Source organism: Abramis brama, assembly GCF_963993115.1.
Source record: "Abramis brama genome assembly, chromosome: 5".
Lineage (NCBI taxonomy): Eukaryota > Metazoa > Chordata > Actinopteri > Cypriniformes > Leuciscidae > Abramis > Abramis brama.
In genome coordinates, this window is record NC_139967.1 from 47,471,220 (window position 1) to 47,494,157 (window position 22,938).

General features: G+C 35.5%; 1 protein-coding gene across 1 annotated transcript in view; it reads left to right on the forward strand.

Moving 5' to 3' along the window:
* Positions 1-3,326: 3,326 nt before the first annotated feature.
* Positions 3,327-22,938, forward strand: part of LOC311083082 (FSD1-like protein) — a 56,133-nt gene continuing 36,521 nt past the window's right edge. The window contains exons 1-3 of the mRNA XM_084114339.1: positions 3,327-3,435; positions 18,384-18,479; positions 19,502-19,633. Of these exons, the coding sequence (XP_083970465.1) occupies positions 3,421-3,435; positions 18,384-18,479; positions 19,502-19,633 (243 nt within the window). The 5' untranslated portion in view covers positions 3,327-3,420. The remainder of the gene's footprint in view (positions 3,436-18,383; positions 18,480-19,501; positions 19,634-22,938) is intronic.

Here is a 22,938-nt window from a genome sequence, read left to right on the forward strand (position 1 = left end):
AATGAGAAAAATAATTTAATGTAAAATGTATTAAGTTCAACTTAATGCATTTGTTTAAATGTAGCTAAAATCAATTGTGTGCTTACGATACAATTTTTTAGTAAATTCAACTATCATTTTTTTCAGTGTACAAAATAAATATGATTTTAAACGCATGCGTGCTCGCACACACACGCAAACCAAAAAGGAGCTTAACAATGAGAAAACTACACGCGTTACTGTATGGAACAAATCTACAAATAAAAGGTTTGTCAAAAACAAAACACTTTTTTTTTTTTTGCGATTCTTCATTGTTCAATATAGTTTTGCAAACAACATGAATTCATAACCTGCAGTCCTCCTACCTAGCATAACATTTAAAAGTATTTGTTTGCATAAAGTTAATGATTACCAATGATCACAGAGCTGATTGGCCACACAAGGCTGAAAGATTCTGACAATTTGGTGTACCTTGACAAGTCATGCTCTAAACCAGAAGTACTTTGTCTGGAGCGTCCAGCTGTCAAATGCCGCCTCGAACCAGTCTTGGTTGATCTTCGGGCCACTGCTGTTGGCTGACAGACAATAATGGGACCAGGGGCCTCATGTATCAATCTTGCGTACGCACAAAAACTTTGCGTACGCCAGCTTTCACGGTCGGATGTACTAACAGTGAAATTAACGCGAGAATGTGCGTTCCTCCACGCCAATTTCATGTCTGGCGTACGTACATTTCTCATTGTTTTTGTCCGTTGGCGACTCTTACAGGCAATGAAGTGAAGTTGCAAACATTACACAACGAATTGTTCTACAAGTCTATCGCACCACCACCTGTGGGAAGCATGAAGCATTGCTATTAATTTGCAATTTATAAAATAATTGACATATATTTTCACACGAGCCTTATGGGAATATTCTATCAATTATGCAATTAAGTAAGAACATATAAAAGCATATGCAAATTGATACAACCCATAGACTATAAATAAAATAATATCAAATATAATATAATATCATATAATATTAATAAAAATATTAAATATTAATTAATATAAAATATAATATAAAATAATATATATATGTATAATATATAATATAATATATAATTATATATATATATATATATATATATATATATATATATATATATATATATATATATTATATATAATAATAATAATAATACCGCATTGACGGCATCAGCCAAACTCTCCCACTCATATTTTTCCTTTTGTTATTAATTCTGAATTATTAATTATTAATTCTGGAGGACAAAGTTCCAAATAAAATATTTTTTCTCGTTTCTACCTCCAATAGTAGCACCTCTAATTCACTTTCTGTAAAGTTTCGTTTCTTGCCGCTTGCTTTAGCCATTTTCTTACTGCTTTCTTTTGCCAAAGTGGACTCATTACCATATTTAAATTGATTTAATTAAGGGAGGAGACTGGGTGGGGCGTTGTGCTCGTGCATGTGCGCTCAATTTTACGTTAATTGGGATGTACAAAAAGAATATGCGTGGGATCCTTCGTACGCAGAGATTCATACATCTGTTTTTTTTGTGTGCGTACGCACATTTACAGCTTTCTCCGTACGCAATGAGGCCCCTGGTCTCTAGCAGCTCGTCTTAACATCTTAACATCCCTTTACCAAAACAGTGAAATGCAGAGGCCAGTTGTGTTGGGTTGTGCTGCATCTTTTCAAGCTGCTTGGCCATTGTAGTCCTGCATCACTGTAGTTGGAGTTTTCAGCCAGTTCACTAAGTAGTCCAAGCATCCTCCTCACAGGAGATTGAGGTAGAGATGCTGTTTAACAAGAAAACAATAAAAACAATTCAATTGCAACAACCAATAAAAATAAAATAGCAACAAACAATTGGACCAGGAAACAAAACTACTCTGCTTCCATTCAATACTTCTGCTCTATTTCCAATTTACATACTTCATTATTTGAAAAATAGCATAAAATATGTTTTCTAATAGCTTTATTTTTTTATACAGAAATAAATGGTCCCTAATAAACACTTAGGGCCCTATCTTGCACCAAGTGCAATTGACTTTGTCCACTGACGCATGTATCATTCCTATTTTGCACCCGACGCACAGCGACTTTTCCCTCCACAGACGCACGTCGGTAAATTAGGAAATGAACTTGCGCTCCCGGGGGCGGTTCAGCGAAAAGAGGAGGCGTGTTCTGGCGCAAACGTTCCCTGGTGCTATTTTGCAGTTTCAGAAAACAATTCAGCCACAGACCAGGAGAAACCTAGTCTAAAGTCAGTGGCGCGTTATTCAGATGCTATTTTAAGGGCACATGCTTTGCCATAATGTAGCGTGTGCACAACACACACACACTTTGCTTCTCTCATCTACACAGACGTAGCAGTTCCTCATTTTTGTAAATCATACATAATTACAAGGAAAAATATTACCACACGAGGGAAATCATTGTGGTGTCCATGAAGATGTGAAAAAATAGGCATAAATCTAGCTTACACATTTACCTAAATTATTATTTAGGTCTCTAGAGTAGATGAGCTAGGGGAAGACCGCTCCAGCTGATGCAGGTCTACTGTTCATAACATGATATACATACACCATGAATATACTACTTGTTGTTGAACACAACAAATGTGTTCCCACATTAAGTCCTTGAATTTTAGGGTACTGGACCTGGAAAGTTCTTGAAAGGTCCTTGAATTTGAAGTTAACCGAGGTGTGGGAACCCTGTTTTTGTGTGCAAACCCCCCCAAAAATAACGACTTTATTTAACTTTTCATTTTCTTCTGTGTGGGCTCGAGTGAGTTCACGTAGTGTAACAGCGCAGCGCTTCTGGATTGTTCGTCAGAACGTAAGCTCACTATTGGTCGACACTGGTCATGTGTGTGATGCGTGTGATGCTGGCCAGTAGTGAGCTTTGTAGACACTCTGAATGAAGGGTGGGATCTTGTGCTTTCAAAGCTAGCTTGCTATTGCTATTGCTAGCCTCCCCAAAATTGCCTATCATACCTTTAAGTTTAAAAGGCCTTTTTTTTTGTGGAAGTCAGCTTGGTGTTATACTGTCCAATGTTCAAATCATGACCTGTGCCAAGCGACCAGTCTGGATCTCTTCATTCAGATTGGCACTACAAACTTCCCTGTTCAATCATGGACGGACCTCCTCCATGAGGAGCTTCTCAATCACAGTTCAATCAATATAGCAACAAATCTACTTAATCTATTGACATTATATTTTAACTGTAAAGCCAAATTAGACCTGTGCCGTGCCCTGGTCTGTAACCCGACCGTCACTCAACCCGTGCAATCCCTCCGAGCCCACACTTTTGTTGACGTCACGTCATGCGCAGTATTACTCCTCCTTGTTCCAAAGGGAATCATCGGGCGCCTTCATTGTTGCCGACATTCTCACTGTTCATGAACTGAATTCAGTTATTTTGGGGACCTCGTAATGGACTCTCAGAAAGTAAGTGGCACATATTTACAGTGTTAGGAAACCAGTAGCTAACTGAAATGCCTCCGCGGTCCATTTGTGATCGAATACTAATGTGTTTATTACACTATCATCGCTCATATGCGCAGCACCGTTAATAATCGTACGACTCTGTGTAAAATAGACACTTTTCATTCAACACCAATGAATTGTAAAACGAATACCGTGTGTTTATTCACTGTACATGTTATCTGGGGTTGTGGCCTTTATGACATTGAAGTTAGATGGCGTTTTAGAAATAGTGTTTGACTTGTAGCTGTAAAGAAAACTGGAAGATTGATGTTAGTAAAAGGGTGAAACTGGCTCCCATGTGTTTTGTTGTAGAAATGTTACCTTAATGTCTTGTGTTACCTTGTATTTGACTGATCCCTTGTTGCATAATGCCAATATATTCTGTGCTATATATACATGCTGTAATGTGTTGTATAAACGATATAAATTATATAATGAGGGAGTATTTAAAATGATATTTAACCAGCATTACTGGAGCAACAGGTTGCATAAGATTAGTAAATATTGTATCTCATAGGTTTGTAATTGCAAAGCACCTGCGCTCCCAAGTTTACTTAGTAGAAGTAGATAAAGAGAGGGGAAGTGACATCAGGAATGAAGAGTCTGCGCACACTAACATTTACAGATCAGATTCTGCTCACTGTGTTGTTCTTCCACACTTTTTATGAATGATAACATTAACATCCCTGTGCGATATTGGCCGCTGAGAATTGCTACCTTATCTTTGTTTTGAGCAGTGTTGGGGAACGTTACTTTTAAAAGTACTGCGTTACTCCCTAAAAAGTAACTAATTGCGTTATTTTTATGGAAAGTAATGCATTACGTAACTTTTGCAGCTACTTTTTTGTTTACGTTTGTTTTGATAACAAAAAAAAGGGTTACACTTTATTTTAAGGTGTCATTGTTACAGTGTAATTATATATTTAGTAGTACTGAGTAATATTAAGCAACTACATGTACTTACTATAGGGTTAGGGTAGGATTAGGATTCGGTTGAGGGTTAGTTATTACTATGGTAAGTACATGTAACATATGTAACAAGGACACTGTAAAATAAAGTGTTAACCAAAATAAGTTATATATTTGTCAAATGTAAAGGCCCTTTCACTCCAAAAGTGAAATGAATAAGCCTCATGTTGAAGGTAATGCAAATTCACTCAAAACTTTCAGCTGTGCTGCCATTCTGGATTGCAGAAGAATAGGACACAGGAGAAGAAAGTTCAACAAACAAATTTTAAAAATGTGATGTTCAACTAGTCATTTTTGCTTATTTGTATGGTTGAATTTGGTATTTGAAGGTCAGCAGCACCAAAGACATTGATTAATAATGTGAGATTAAATGCATAAAGTATATTTGTGTTAACATACTTGGCTATTTCTGCAGTTTTGCATAATATTCTGACTTTGCATTTCACTGTTTATATTCATTTTGAGGAAACTGAATCTGTTTTTGTGCAAGTGAGATGAGTAAATGCATGCTCACTTTAGTCTAGAACTACAATAATCATCATGTTCACACACAACGCCTCTGCACTTACGATTCCTCTCAACATGAGGACAGGAGAGCTGTCAGTCAATACATGGGAAAACCAAGTAACTTGCGTTACTTATTTGAAAAAGTAACTGATATTTTGTTGTAAATTTAAAAGTAATGCATTACTTTAGTGGCTTGAGAAAAGTAATCTGATTATGTAACTCACGTTAATTGTGATGCATTACCTCCAACACTGGTCTTGAGTGTATGCAGGTTGGAAATAATTTTAGCATTTTTTAAGAATGACTAATTATAATGCAGTAACTCTTATGCAGCTTTTGTATTTGTCATGTTTTGATTATTGAATTGAGTTGGAGAAGATCATTTAAATATATGATAGATAACATTAGAAATACACATTTGTGCAAGTGTCCTTTATCAGGGCTGGGAGGCAGGGAATATACCGGCACACAATCCGACTGTATTGTCACGAAGTGGGTCATGCTGTTGTGGGTTTTGTGAAGGAGTCCGATTCCACGGGTTTGAATGATGTAACGGTTGGACTTTTCAACAGGCGGGCCGTGACATTCACTTGGCTGCGACTTAAAATTCATCTAATCTGGAGTCTAGCAGTCAGAAGAAATGCGAGGGGATCAGATTTCAGCCCTGGAAAGTTAGATCAGGTTTACTGGCCTCCATAAACTCCTCAATGATACGCGTGTGTGCATGCAAATCTGTTGCAAAGGTGGACCACGTTGTTTATGTATCTTTCTATTTCTGCAGGTTAGGGTGTGGATCTGTGGTGGTCAAAGAGCAAATGACAGATAGTAGTCTGACTTCTACTGTATGTCTGAAGTAGGTCAGCTCGTCCCTCTCATGTTTCCCGTTGACTGTCAATAGTGTTGTGTTGACCAAGCTCAGAGTTGAGGAAAGAGACTGTAAGCCGAATGTAACAGACAAAAAGTGTCTGGATATTTAGATCAGCTGAATGGCAAACGTCCTCTACAGATCGAGACAAAAGTCAGTCCCGCTGTTTCTTTTAAACGGCCTCCTCATGTGATATTGATTTAGCTATTTCTATGTTTTTCTTCACACATCACATGTCTCACTGTCTCATATTTCATCTCAAGCATGTTCCTCATTGACAATGTTGTCTCCTTGGTAAACAAATAGACTAACTTCAGAATTATTAAATGTATGATTATTCATTGTGCTGTGAATGATGTGGGATTTAAAAAATATATATAGTTTTTAAACTGCAATTAGATATTATGGAGGGCATTTTCTGCCAAATTTAAATAAATAAATTAAATGATTAAAATGAAAATTAAAACCAGATTAACGATTTCATTACAGAAAACAGTACGCAAAATATGTGACAAAATTGAGAATGAAATTAAATTATTTCATTTTCACAGCATTATCCCTGTCAAACTGAAAAATAAAATGCAATTGGTGATTTCACATTTCATTTTCACTACAGTCTCGAGGCAAGACTGCCAATATTAAAATGAAAAGCCAAACGTGAAAAAGAAACTACAAATACAGTTTTTACAATGCTCTTTAGTAACGCTCACGCAATAATAGTGACACAATTCAAATACAAATGTAAATTTTCGTTTTCATTTTAATTCCTCTTTTATTTCACAGTTTTCATTTTCGTTTTCATTTTTAAAGACAACCTGCATGCAAATTCTATGTTAATGAGTGGGTGTGGCTTATTCAAGTAACGGCGCTGAGACACGCCTTCTGTAAAGTGAAGTCGTCGACATCCCGTGTGCATGAGTTGAATGTGTGAAACGAAATTATTTAAATGTGATTATATTGTAATCGAGACGACAAGATATGGCGAAATCTGTTAGTGAGCTTTTGCGGGAAGCTGCCGCAGCATTAGAACATGGAAACAACCAGCCTGACCATGTTAGTTATGATGTTAGACTCAGAATAGACCATAATCGACGATGAGGTTCATTCATGTATTAGGCTGTTTTGGAAATTCAACTATTTGGGTGTACAGAAGTCTTAGTAACACAATTTCTACAACAATTATAGCCAGACATTAATACCCACTGGCTTTAACCGAGGACCTCGGCCAATGTTTCATATTCGCGTCGTGCCTAACAACGCCCTTCAGCCGTGACTTATTCAGATACAGCACTAGCCTAGAGTACCTTATTGCTTTTATAAAACGGTTACCACGCAATACAAATATTAATCCCGAAACATATGTATCTATGCAACTTTAATGAAGTGAAATGAATCACTAAAAGCCAATTCCTTCCGCTGGAGAAAAAAAAAAACTGACCATAAAGCAACAGAAGAAGTTACATTATTTCTCCATTAGATGGAGACAAAGACTGTCTTAATGAGTGAGTCAGTCAGTCAGTAGAGAAGACTTTTGAAATGACTCAAACTTGTGATCACGGAGAAGAAAGACGCAACTGACATGACTATAGGCACGGACAACCCCTATTAACTGTTAAAAGTACAGGATATCACACCGGACATTCAAACGGATTTTTTATTGAATATAGCCTAGGACTGACCTGAAGGAAAATGATATCTAGCCTACTGTAAATGCAGGTACACTCGCTTTCTCGATCTCATCCAGAAGTTGTTACTGGAAATGAAAATCAGCATTGTGATTCTTTTTGTACACAAACTTAAAATAACCAAAAGACACGTAACAGTTAAACAGCGGACTGATACAGGCTAGTGCTGTATCTGAATAAGTCACGGCTGAAGGGCGTTGTTAGGCACGACGCGAATTGAAACATTTGCCGAGGTTCTCGGTTAAAGCCAGTGGGTATTAATGTCTGGCTATAATTGTTATAGAAATTGTGTTACTAAGACTTCTGTACACCCAAATAGTTGAATTTCCAAAACAGCCTAATACATGAATGAACCTCATCGTCGATTATGGTCTAGTCTGAGTCTAACATCATAACTAACATGGTCAGGCTGGTTGTTTCCATGTTCTAATGCTGCGGCAGCTTCCCGCAAAAGCTCCCTAACAGATTTCGCCATATCTCGTCGTCTCGATTACAATATAATCACATTTAAATAATTCAACTTTAAACTCAATTTCACACATTCAACTCATGCACAAAGGACGTCGATGACTTAGCTTTACAGAAGGCGTGCCTCTAGCGCCGTTACTTGAATAAGCCACACCCACTCATTAACATAGAATTTGCATGCAGGTTGTCTTTGAAAATGAAAACGAAAATGAAAACTGTGAAATAAAAGAGGAATTAAAATGAAAACGAAAATTTACATTTGTATTTAAATTGTGTCACTATTATTGCGTGAGCGTTACTAAAGAGCATTGTAAAAACTGTATTTGTAGTTTCTTTTTCACGTTTGGCTTTTCATTTTAATATTGGCAGTCTTGCCTCGAGACTGTAGTGAAAATGAAATGTGAAATCACCAATTGCATTTTATTTTTCAATTTGACAGGGATAATGCTGTGAAAATGAAATCATTTAATTTCATTCTCAATTTTGTCACATATTTTGCATACTGTTTTCTGTAATGAAATCGTTAATCTGGTTTTAATTTTCATTTTAATCATTTAATTTATTTATTTAAATTTGGCAGAAAATGACTTCCATAAGATATGAAGTCAGCATGAAATTCACTTGATTTTCTAAATGTGTGTTATATACCTTATACTGAACAGTTAATTCGTGCATGATTCCTTTTTTTATTTTATTTTTCATCTTCTGGTGAAAACAACATATGCAGAACTTCATTTCACCTGCTTAATCCCGCTCATGCAATTGTGTTCATCTGCCACTTTCACATCTCAACATCCAATCAACAGTCAGTGCATAAACATGTCCCATCCTACATTTGTTCTTTTACGATGATCCGTTACAATATGGAAGAAAAATTAATCTTTCACGATTTTGTGATTTATTTATTTTGTGTGTGTGAGTGATTTCCCCTTAAAAATGATTTGTTGATGTATTAATTAAACCCTGATAAGCATTTATAATATTTTCAGTTATGTGCAGACCTAGCTGCGGTAATGAAAGTGACACAATTGATTGCTATAGTGGAAATGCAAGCTGGGAAAAACCCAGTTAATGTAAAGATTCTGTATATTTGACTCTAGCATATAGAGTCAGTATCTCTCTGGATTAGGCCCAGAAGTCTTTATCCTTAACTAGCATTGTCTCCTGGATTTGAAGGATTTAAGGGACCGTCTGACACTGACCAGAATAGTTTGCTCTACGTCATTCTGTCTCTATTGTGGACTTTGTGTTTGTGTCTGCTTGCGGTGTAATCTCAGGAGAGAGATGGTCATCATCTCTGTGATGAGAGGAATTAATTAGCATCAGTGCATGCTTATCTTTTTGTGTTTCATGTTTTATATCTGGGTCAGTGACGTGACGCCTAAATTTTCTGTCCGATTGCATTTTTTTCAGGCAAAAACGGGTTTAAATGCATAAAAAGATACTGCATATTTGAAGTACCTCTCCCATGTATGTACTCACTTTAACTCATCAAAAACCTTTACTTATTTGTTATTTTTTTTGTTATTTAAAGTGTCAAAACATCATGTGGTGCGACCGTCCGGCCATAACTTCTGTTTTGAAAACGTCTTTGAAATTAGTCTGAATTTATTCAGATTTATTTTTTGCACTATTTGGCATGATTTCCAAAATATTTTGTATTCCTTTAAAAAAATTCAAAGCATTTGTATTTATATTTCCATCATAATATACAAACAAACCGATTTAATCCGATGATGTCCATTTTATGAAATATCATGTGGTGTGACCATCAAGGAACTACCATTTTGGGACTTTTATGTTGAAAACTACTCAAACAAAGGACGTTACATCATATACCAATTTACCAAGGACCCATGGAAGCAGCAAGCAGGTTTGTAATTCTCTCAAATTGGAAAAAAAATAAACCTCTGTAATGGTTGGTATGTAGTTGCCACATTTGGATGTCATGTGGTATGACCTCAAAAGAAAATTAATATTAAAGTTATTTCTACAAATATATATTTGTATTATAAATTTCATAGTGACCTTTTTTTGGGAAGCTAGTTTGTTTTGTTTAGGTGGCCAATTTTGTGCCTGTAAATTTTGAATGAATTTGAAAATATCATGTGGTGCGACCAAATATCATGTGGGGCGACCAAGTTTGTTTACTCTTTGTACAATATGAGAAAAATGCAACAACAAAAAATTAGAGCATGTAATTTCAGTTTAGTAATTATGCATTTATTAGTAGTGTATTTATTATTGCCTATTTATTTATTTAAAACTATTTGAATCTATTTTACCAGATGCCACTGCCAAGCGAAAAAATTCTGACCCTGCAGCAAGAGCGGAGTACCTTGATAGGCGAAGAGTGAAATATTATTACAGTATAAAATATCTGTTTTCTATGTGAACATATAGTAAACTGTAATTTATTCCTGTGATCAAAGCTAAATTTAATCTTCAGCATCTTTAATCCAGTCTTCAGTGTCACATGATCCTTCAGAAATCATTCTAATATGTAACCCTGGACCACAAAACCAGTCACAATTTTTTTAAATTGAGATTTATACATCGTACGAAAGCTGAAAAAATAAGCTTTCCATTAATGTATGGTTTGTTAAGATAGAACAATATTTGGACGATATACAACTGAAAATCTGGAATCTGAGGGTGCAAAAAAATCTAAACATTGAGAAAATCGCCTTTAAAGTTGTCCATTTATGTTTGCGATATTGCTATATTCACTCATCAAAAATAAATATTTTATATATTTATGGTAGGACATTTACAAAATATTAAACATGATCTTTATTTAATATCCTAATGATTTTTGGAATAAAAGAAAAATCGATAATTTTGACCCATACAACGTATTGTTGGCTATTGCCACAAATATATCCTGTGCGACTTGTGACTGTTTTTGTGATCCAGGGTCACTAATGATTTGCTGCTCAAGAAACGCTTCTGATTATTATCAATGTTCATATTTTTGTGGAAACTGTGATACATTTTATATGTCAGGATTATTTGATGAATAGAAAGTTCAAAAGAACAGCATTTATTTGAAGAATCTTTCGTAACATTATAGCCTAAATATCTTTACTGTCACTTTTTATCAACTGAAGGTGTCCTTGATTAATAAAAGTATTAATTACTTAAAAAACGATTGACCCCAAATGTTACCTGTATACAATAATTTTATGAAATAATTTATATCTATAACATTATTATGTGTTAGAAAGAAATTCTAAGTCAAGTTAAAAGAAATGGTGCACTTGTGTTTGTGATGTGATTTTTATTTTAAAAAAAAGTTTATGTTCAGGAAAATTCTGTGAAATTTGTATGAAATCTGGTTTAAATCAAAATTTTTTTTGTATAAAATGTATTGTTCATTGATCTCTTTAAATAGATTTTTAACTATATAAGGTCTTCGTGTCATTTGGAGCGACCACTTATCATGTGGTGCGACCAATAAAAGCAATCACTGTATTAAATGTAAAATAAAATATCTTATTTCTGTGGCTGAAATATGAATCACTGATACAGTATGCTTTAGTAAATGATATTTTTAAAACATTTATATCAGTTTTATGTGATTTACAGGAAAAGTAAGTCTGTTAACTAGATTTAAGAAGGCAACTCAGAAATTATAGAACAAAAAACGAGATCATTATTTACAAAAACTCAAAAGAAATGCAAAACTTGGTTTCTAAACACTTTAATTACTAAGAACTTGTAAAAAAAAATGTTTAAGCATGTTAAGGAAATTAATTAATTTTAAGATAAATCACGGTCGCACCACATGACATTTTTTAAGGCTAAGGACAATTCATCTAGATGAAAAAACACTAAAATCACTTAAATAATTTTTTTTAAATGAATTTAGGTGTACACAACATCCTTAATGTTTGAACAATTGCAACAGGTATTATTTTTTTTGTATTTTAAAATTGACCTGTCGAAAATCCTTATACGTCATTGACCCATCTGTCATTGTTTACTCACTTGCATTGTGTTCTATATGATTTTGCTGTTGCTTGACAGAAAATAGACAACAAACAGAAGCTCATCCTCCATGAGGTTTACACAGCATCAACTTTTAACATTATTGCATTAATAAGGAAATAGCCTACCTCCTTTAAGTGACAAAAGGGTCATTTTATGTCACTTTTTAAACTAGGGGCCCTATTTTAACGATCTGAAACGCAAGTATCAAACGCGAAACGTAAGTAACTTTGTGGGCGGATCTCGGGCGCTGTTGCTATTATACCGGCGGGATAAATGACTCTCACGCCTGACGCAAATCTAAAATGGGTTGGTCTGAAGTAGCTTCATTATTCATAGGTGTGGTTTGGGCGTAATGTGAAATAAACCAATCAGAGCGTCATCTAACATTCCCTTTAAGAGCAGGCGCGCTTGTTCCATGGCGGCTTGCTATTATAATGGCGGATTTGCCAGGCGCACACCAGGAGCGGTTCACAGCGAGGAGACCGACGCTCTCATCAGGGCCGTAAAACACAGAGAAGTGACATTGGGGATGGAGAAACACACACAAATTAGCTTCGGTTAAACAGGCGTATAATAATTTGGGTAAATGTGTAAGCTAGATTTATGCCTATTTTTCCACATCTTCATGGACACAACAATGATTTCCCTTGTGTGGTAATATTTTTCTTAAATGTAATGTAGCCTTAAATTAATAAATGTAGCCTATGATTTGCAAAAATGGGAACTGCTGCTTCTGTGTAGATGAGAGAAGCAAAGTGTATGTGCGTTGTGCACACGCTACATTATGGCAAAGCATGCGCCCTTAAAATAGCATCTGAATAACGCGCCACTGACTTTAGACAAAGTTTTTCCTGGTCTGTGGTGGAATTGTTTTCTGAAACTGCAAAATAGCACCAGGGAATGTTTGCGCCGGAACACGCCTCCTCTTTTCGCTGAACCGCCCCCGGGAGCGCAAGTTCATTCCCTAATTTACCGACGTGCGTCTGTGGAGGGAAAAGTCCGCTGTGCGTCGGGTGCAAAATAGGAATGATACATGCGTCGTTGTACAAAGTCAATTGCGCTGGGTGCAAGATAGGGCCCTAAATGTTAAATGTGAAGTTTAATGTTAAAACAACAAAAAATGTTGGCCTTCCTGCCAACGTCTGCATATAAACAACAAAAACAACAAAGTTTAATGTCCCAGGCCCATACCATGGTGCCGGGTTTAGGTGGATAGCTAGCATGTTTTAGTTTAGTTTAGTTTGTACCAAATGTGGGTTTTATGCACATACAAATAATCGTGACAGCCCTAATATACAGATAATATGTAATATAAATAAGATTTGGAATCAATAGATAAAGCTTTAAAAATGACTACATGTCATGTGAGCTTACATGTTCGAGTCTCTGTATTATACCAAGGATATCCTTATATATATTTGCATGGGTTTTAGGTCTTCTCAGAGTTATGCAAACAGCATAATATATATATATATATATATTAGGGCTGTCAATCTATTAAAATTCGCCGGAAGTAGTCTGGGTTTTCCCAGGCTAAAAAGTCATAGATGTTTTTCAAAGAACTTGTTCGTCTATTAGACACATGTAGTTACTTCTTTCTTTGCACTGAGCAATTTACTAACACAAACATGCTTAGATTTTTTGCATGACAGGGCAGCTCTTGTGAAAATGCTAAATGTACATTTATTATTTATTATTACATTATAGTTTGTCTCTCTCTGTGCCCATTTTGATGAAGCTAAATTCTCAATAAAACTGTTTTCATTGGTATATTTTACGGTTTCTGTTGTCAGACAATGGAATGAATATGAAATGGTGACTGAAACGCGACCCATTAAGACATAACCAGCTCTCCCTTCCAAGACGTTAATCTGCACAAAAATCCTGATAATCGAGCCGTCGTCTGATGAAATCAAATAGAATAGAATAGAATAGAATCGGGCATTTATATAGCGCTTTCATATGTACTACTGTACACCCAAAGCGCTTTACAATCATATCAGGGGACACAAATACACATAATTTCGGCTATACTTGCATGTAAAATTAGAGAAGCAACATAATATCTGTGTTTAACTGAATTAAAGCGCTGCTACTCCGCGCGAGACGCAGAGAGAGAGAGAGAGAGAGAGAGAGAGAGAGCGAGAGGCGCGCGCGCGCGCATGCTGGGAGAGCAGTACCGGCGGTACCGGTGTTGTGCCGAATTTCGACCCCCTGCCAAATTATTACCACCCTAGTATTGGTAGGTTTAGGATTAGTTTAATTTAGATTAAATTTACATTTAAGCATCACCTTATGTCAATGAAAATACTTCCAATTGTTTTCTAGCTATGTTAAATCCAGTAATGATGTTGAGTAACTATTTTTAGCTCTGATTAGCAGGGGAGGTTCTAGGATGTTATCTTTATGTGGCTTAGCTGATTGGCCTCTGCTGATTCTGCAGCCAATGAGTTTACTTGCTCAACATTTAAACAGTTCAGTTCAGTCTAGTTCATTGTTCGCTGTAAGCTAGTTATAATGTGGAATCAGAGTTCCTCTGGGACCCTCCTAGGGTTGCCACCTTTGATTTGTGAAAAACCGGGACACTCAGATGATTTTTTTTTTTTTTTTTGGTGGTGGTGGGTGGGGGTGCGCGCTTTGTTTTTGCATGATTTTCCAGCGCTGATTTTCCTTCATATTTAACTGAAATTTTTTAACTGTAAAAAAAATTATCTTGCATCACAATAAGTGTATTGTGATTGTCAAAACATTTTAGTAACTAAACTGAATTGTATTAGGTTTAGTGACAACATGTTATAATGTTTACATGGTACAATTTCTGGTAAGAAACAAATTTCAGGATTTCAATTCAGTTAAATTCTTGTGATTTGATTTAATTGACTAATTTGGATAAATCTTAAATACACAAGATAGGCATTCATTTTTCTCAAGAAAAATCTCAAAAATCTCACCTAATGCTGTAAACATACAGAGAGCCTTATCAGCAGTATTATTTAAGGTTAAAAATAACTCAAATTAAATAATGTGTTTTTTATTATAACAACTTTATTTAATAAGTAAAAATATAATAAATATGTAATATAGTAGCCTACACGTTTAGCAAAATACTCTCTATAGCTCTTTTTTTTCTAGCCAACTAACGTGCTATAGCCTATATTATGGTCATTAAATGGCTTTCCTGAGGTTATGTGACAGTTGTTCTCCAGCTGTTTTATTGACCCTTTCCGCGGTTGAAAAACACTGATTGATCGATATTATGTATGAGGAATATACATTTCGGTAAGTTGTACTGTATCTTTTAACAGTGTTCATTCGTGTTTATTTACTATTAGCTAGTAGAGATGATCGGTTCACGTGCCGCTAGGGATCTTTCACATCACATTTACAAGCGCAAAAATGGTATTTATTGTTTGAATTTCGTAATAAAATTGACAGGATCTGAGAGCTGAGATTTTTTTATATATCAAAAGTAACCTGCTCTGTCTAGTCTGTCGGTGTCAGTGTCCTCTTTGCTTCGCGGATGTGTGGCGTGAGAGCGTGTGAAAAGTATCAATTGCGTGTGGCAGCTCTTCAGTAACAGTAGAAGGAAACGGTTTCATTTGAAACCAGGAAATTCTACTTTAGAAGTACATTTTCACAAAAAAACGGGACATTTCGTGTCCCGGGAAAGAATATAAATTTTCCGGGACTGTCGCTCAAAAAAGAGAACAATCCCTGGAAAACTGGGACGGGTGGCAACGCTAGACCCTCCACCTCCCCCAGCTCCACCTGTCTAGATCTACCATAGGATTCATTAATGCCTATTAATGCAGCAGCCGCATATCTTATGCACACAGCAATTTGTCTGCGTATCTATTGGCAGTAGCAAGTCTCCATACTTGCTCTTCAGCAGCAGCACTCAAAGCAGATCTAGTCTGCCAAGACCAAATATTAACATTGTACATTAAAATATACATTAACGTGCTAAAACTATTCAGAGAGCTGTCATGATTGAAATGACAAAACTTTAGTGGGCTAATTTAAATATATTTTTATTTGAAATGTATTTGCATTTATGGAAGAAACAGACACAAAACACAAACTTGCAAACAATCTTAAACAGTAAATCACAAACAGCAGGGCAAGTAAATAACAAAAATCCCCTATAAGATGCTCTGAATCACAACCACTAACCTCGCTTGCTGATCCACAAAGTGACTGGATCACAAACTTCTCCTTTCGCTTTATTTTCCTCCTTTGACCGGAGAATTGTCCTTCCACTGAAATTTGATTAGCTTTGCATGTGGCCATGTCATGGAAAGCTGCAGAGTTGGCATCACTGCGTTTCTCCTTAAGTGAGTCACATACTGCATGTTTGTGTACCACTGCCCTGGCCGTGTCAATGATTTTCTTCTGCAGATATTGGTGAAAGCCTGCTGTTAAATATAGTAGAACACAATATATTTGCTGCTTTGATTCAACTTCTTATAAAACCACACAGTTTTACCAGAACCATGGAGTAAACCATGTGTTTAGCTTGCTCTTAAATCTTAAATGGTTCTGATTATTGGTGTTTAACCAGTAACAACACATTTTATGATAATTGATCTTCCTAAACCAGTGGTACCTATAAAATGAAATGGTGTTGAATGACCTATACATGTAATATACATGCTTGCAAGCCGGGCCTAAAATTAAAAACTCGCCAAGCGCCAAATGAGAATAAAAATCAGTGTTAGTGAGTATGTGAAATGGTGTCAATCACCAGCTGGCCAGTAATATTTTTTTAGGAATTCTAGTAATGCAATGTTGTGAGAACATGAATGTGAACAAACATGAATGACGCTCGGGCCAGTGCTGCATCGTCACGAAAGTTTAAGCCTTGCCAAATGAAATATTCAAGTGCAAGAAGAAAAGGGAACTTGATTTGTTACTTGCTGTGGGGGAAGTTTTCTCTGTGCAAACATTCGAAGCCAGACAACACGCAAATACGATATTGAACTCTCTTTCACGTCTTCTTGCGCTTGAAAATGCCCATATTGGCGAGTAACCTTTTGAACAGTCAGTTATGTAAACAGTTGAGAGAGAAAATGCATGTGTATCATTATACTGGATCCGTGCATTCACTCTTAAAGTGACAGCAGTCTAATATTAATGTTATTTATGTCCTTAATGTTAATCAAACAACAAAAGACAAAGAAAAATCAATCACTGCCCATGATTGAATAAGTTTTGTAACTTTAATAAGGAATAATCCATTTTTAATTTACATAGTGAAGACTATGTTGTGTTATTTTACATTTGAATACTTTATTACATTTATCTACCTGAAAATTGTGAATTTTCACTGGCATCTAAATTTTTGTTGTCATTACTGCCTGTATTTGCAAAAACAGTTTCATTGCCGGTAAAAAGTTTTTATGGCCGGTACATTTTCTTAAGTCACCGGCCATTGCCAGGTGTGGCAAAAAGTTATTTGCTTGCAAATATGCCATGATAACACTCACAGCTTTTTGATCTCTGTTTGGTGGTATTAGTTTTTAAAAATGTGATTTTTCTGGATTGCAAAACAAATGAAGACCAATTTTACTCCTCAAGCAGAGCACCAGAGTGGTTTCCGCATGAGTTGCTATATAGGACACCTAACAAGCCTCAGAGGACAGTTATGGCTGTATATTAAATGAGGGCAAATGTTTTGTGCTTCATATAGGAACCAAAGCCGCATATCAGTGGTGTTTTGATTTTAAAATAGATTTACTGACTAAAGGACCACACAATATGGAAGGAAAATGTGATGAGTGATGATATGGGATGCGATTAACCTAAGATTGATGTGTCATCAAATAAATGTGAACAAGTGAAGGATACTTTGGGCTTTAGACTTGATGAATGCCATGTTAAATATCACATTTTTAATAAATCATCCTGCTGAAGCCTTCTGGTCTTCTCTACAAGTTTACATAGATTGTTTAAACACAAAAGTGGTGTGCTTTTGCCTCATAGAGAATGTGAAAGAGATTGAAAATATACCAATGAACCCTTCGAGTGGGTCATATCCCATATACAAATGATTCCAAAATGCCAAAAACAAAGATGGAAATATTGACACCTTGCCAGATACATCAGTGCATGAACGATATGGCTGTCGATGTAGTCATGGGGGTGGCCGATATGACCAAAATCTTTTACTTCACAATAATGATATTTATAATGATAGATATTATGATAGCATTTTTTTAGATATCAGTGAAATCTCTCAATTCCCAGTGCCAATTTTAGTATCACATGAATAATGAAAGTAAAAAGTTCTCAAGGAATTATTGAAAGCAAGTAAACCGTCAGCAATAAAATAAGAGAAAATAAACAAATCGCAAGCAATAGCACAAATAAATGCAATAAAACAAACATATCAATGCTATGTTTTTTTTCTTCTTTTTTTGCAGGATGCCTTACAGAGGATTATTACCACATTAGCAAACAAAAATGAGGAGCTCAATCATTTCATCGAAGTGCTGAATCACACTCTGGGTCGAGTTCAGGTGAGTCTTAGAGCATAAAGAATTTACTGTACAAAGTCAAACTTAGCAACTCTGCACTGTAAACATCATTACTGTAAATCCTATTTACACCACATGTACTGGTGGGTGCTCGGAGATATTCCTAATAATGGGTATGAATGTCATTACAAGGTTTATGTCAATAAAAATATGAACATTCTGGAGGGAAGCTATTTGTGTCTAAACGCAATGTATATGCAACATAAGATCACATGTATTTTCACACATAATTTTTATAATGTTAAAAACTCAGCTCTGCTTAGAGTCACATAGTTATGGAAGCCAATTTCCACCACATAATAAAACATAATACTTTGGTAAATCATAATTCTGACATATCTGACATAAAAAGTTGGAATTATGAGATATTAAGTAATAATTATGGCCTAAAAAGTCTCATAATTTTGACTTTGTCATTTTTTTTTTTTTTTTACTTTTCCTGTAATAATTGTGACTCATAATATACTTTTTATGTCATAATTTATCTCATAAATTTAACTGTCATCATTTTTTTTATTTTAATTTTGACTTATCTGATAATTTCTATTTTTTATTTTATCATACTTTTTGATTGCTTATCTGATAATTTCTAAAAAAAAAAAAAAATTATTCTTTTTATTTTATCTTTTCTTTTCATGTTATAATTATGAATTTTATGTCAAATATGTCAAAAAATAATTATTTACTAAAACATGATTTATATTGCTTATATTGATATTGCTTAAAGTTAAATGTTAGAGACTGTATCCTGTCACTAAGTCGCTGGAAGTTGCCAGGTTTAAAAAATATATATATTTCAGGTCACTTTGTCTCTGCAGTCCCTGGTGCTTACTTGTTTAGGGCTTAAACGATGGCAATACATATCTAATATCTGTTTTAATTACTGTAATGATGCTTATACAGTTGAAAAGTTAGCCACAGTAAACTGTGTATCCAATCAGTCATTTGTTCTCTGGTTTAAACTGATGTTTCTCCCTTCGTTTTGAAATGTTGTCTGGTTGCAGGTCAACTCCACACAGGTGGTGTCGGATTTAGAGGAGGAATTCGACACGCTGTACGCCATACTGGAAGAGATGAAAGAGAGTATGACGAGTACCATCAAACAAGAAACAGTGCGGAAATCACATGAGCTTCAGGTCAGAGTCTAAACCCAAACCACCTCAAAGCACTCTGGGAGTGGCTCACGTGAATGCTTTGTGTATTTAGACATATACTGAATCCCCAAACCAATGTAGACACACACAAGATGTCATTTAGATTATATGTGTTTAATGGCATCTTTATACCAAGTGTTATCAAGACCAGTTCTTCCAAAGTCGATGACAATCCTGATGTCGATGCCTCTGAAATCAACAATTTAGTCATCAAAAATCTGGATTTGTTGCAGTGTAATTACTGCCTTGTTGCAGTGTAATTACTGTAAGTACTGAATAATATTATTTAACTACATTTACTTACTAAGGTTAGGAATAGGGGTTGGTTTAGGGTTAGTTGCATGTAATTATGAATATTTTATAATATAACATATTTACATTTATTCATTTAGTAGATGCTTTTTTCCAAAGCGACTTACAAATGAGAACAATAGAAGCAGTGAAACTAACAATAGGACAACAATATGCAAGTGCTATGACCCTTCCCAGTTTAATCTAACTAATCTAATCTGTACTTTTTATTTATTTTTATATATAGATATAGAATAGAAGAGAAAAGTTAGTATTAATGGATCAAGTGTTAGTACATATGTAACAAGAACACTTAAATAGTGTCACCAAATACATTAACAATCAAGTAAACTCATTATAATATCTTCATTATGATTCGTTTGTTTTTTTCAGGATGAGAGCTCTCTCTGTTTCTGTGAACGTATTAGCAATTTAAAGCTTGTTTAACGCAATAATTTTCATTCTAAATACACAATGCGAGTTAAAACAGTGAGTTTATGTGAGAATCGACATCAGTGTGAAGATGATCAACACTTCATCGATCTGTCAGATTTAATGAGCTTGATCAGGTTTATTATACTAGCAGAATTTGCACCTGCACAGCTTGAACTTTGAGACAAGCACATATTACTGACACGACCAGCCAGGAGTCAGACGTAGACCGTAAACCGTGCAACCAATCATAAGGGGCCATTATCAACTGGCCGCTCTCTCTGGAAAGATGTACTTTGTAATTTTTCTAAAGACATAAGGAGCCCATATTATTCACAGAAATCATCACATGGTTATAAAGTCACACCAGCACTGCTCATTTATGACCCTGGATCACGTCACCAGTCACATGTCGCACGGGTATATTTGTGGCAATACATTGTAAGGGTCAAAATTATCGATTTTTCTTTTATGCCAAAAATCATTAGGATATTAAGTAAAGATCATGTTCCATGAAGATAATTTGTAAATTTCCAACCGTAAATATATAAAACATGTATTTTTGTGAGTGAATGCAGCACAATCGCCAACATAAATGCACAACTTTTCAGTTCAGGAGATTTCCTCAATGTTTTGATTTTTTTGCACCCTCAGATTCCAGATCTTCAATAGTTGTATCTCGGCCAAATATTGTCCTATCCTAAAAAAATTGACCCATGTGACTGGTTTTGTGGTCCAGAGTCACATATTTCAATCAGGATTACAGGCTCTGTTATCAGAGAATTTTTATTGCATGTTTATGCAGTCAGGTTTTTATTTAATATTTAGTTTCTGTTAATTCTGTGTGTGTGTGTGTGTGTGTGTGTGTGTGTGTGTGTGTGTGTGTGTGTGTGTGTGTGTGTGTGAGTGAGTGAGTGAGTGAGTGAGTGAGTGAGTGAGTGTGTGTGTGTTTGTGTGTACTTGTACAACTATCTTTGTGAGGACCAGTTTGAGTTTTAGACCATTGGAGTGAGGACAAAGAGAGTAAAGTGAGGACATTTTGGCCGGTCCTCACTTTCTGAGAGCCTTTAAAGGCCTGTTTGAGGGTCAAGACTTAGGTTATAAGGTTATAATGAGGTTAAGGGTCGGTTTAGGGTCAGGGGTCGGGTTAGGCACTTAGTTGTGATGGGTAAGGTTAGGGTAAGCGGCTAGAGATTGCATTGTGTCAGTGAATGTCCTCATAAAGATAGATGTACAAGAATGTGTGTGTGTGTGTGTGTGTGTGTGTGTGTGTGGCTGGCTTTGGTCGGGCTGGTGATGTCATGGTGCTGTAATGGCAGTATTGAGCCCAGCCCTCTAAGTCCACTGAACAGGAACAATACCAGAGAGAGAAATGAGCTCAAATAAGTGATTAACCATCAGCTCCCTTCCCATCCTTAACCACATCACAGTACGTAAACACACCGGGACCTTTGTATAGGGGTCTTTTTAAGGTTATCTGAAGCTTCTGTATGTCTTTCATGTTTCTCTAGTTCTCTAATGTATTATCACTGTATTTTGTTCACATGAATCAGTCTTACACACCAATATCTAAACATTTGTCATCGACAGTTTGACACTTTCTAAACTCATCTCTCTGACCATCCTGGTTATTATTGTAATAATATTTTACTTCAAAGTCCCTCTGTAGTTTTAATAACATCAATAACATCCCTTAAAACTCATCTTTATCACCAAAATGACATATTTAAAAGTTTTTTCCTTGAAAAAATTCTCCATGTCTTAAAATATCTTGGATGTAACTTGACCCCCTTGCCTCATTTAGTATACGCGATTCTATGAATATGCAAATGAGCCCCGCCTCCACTCACTCACTCAGCTCAGAGATCCACTGGTTGACGATCACACGTTGATCTGATTGGTTACAAGGTAGTTTGTGACATCAGAAACACCAGCGATTTCAAAGCGTGTTTTTGAGACTGTCTTTGGTTCACTGCAGTTTTAAGGAGAAAATACTCAGCAATGCTGTCGACTTATGAATTTACACATGGTTTGTCTTAAAGCATATTAAAAACACCACATAGACATATAATCAATGTTTAAACCTTGATTTTCACCACACACTTTAAGATGTTTTATATTTTTAACCTATTTCAAAGGCAATTGAATATTGAGCATTAAATATTAGTGGTGCACTAACAGTGTTTTTACTGTTATAAAAATTCTGGCTGATGAAGAGAATTATTATTATTCATGTTATGGCTGATAACCAGCCTGATAGCTGATATTATGCACTATTTGTGTTTACCAGATAAATTAATAATTACATAAACTGTTATTATTATTAGCAGAATTACTATTAATGCCAGCTTAAAGTATCAGAGACGGCTCTCAGATTTCATCAAAAATATCTTAATTTGTGTTCTGAAGATGAACGAAACTCTTACGGGGTTGGAACAACATGAGGGCGAGTAATTACTGACAGAATTTTCACTTTTGGGTGAACTAACCCTTTAATAGTCAGTAATATTATTGATTTGACTGTACTGACAAAATCGGCTGAGATCTGAACTGAGCTGGATGAT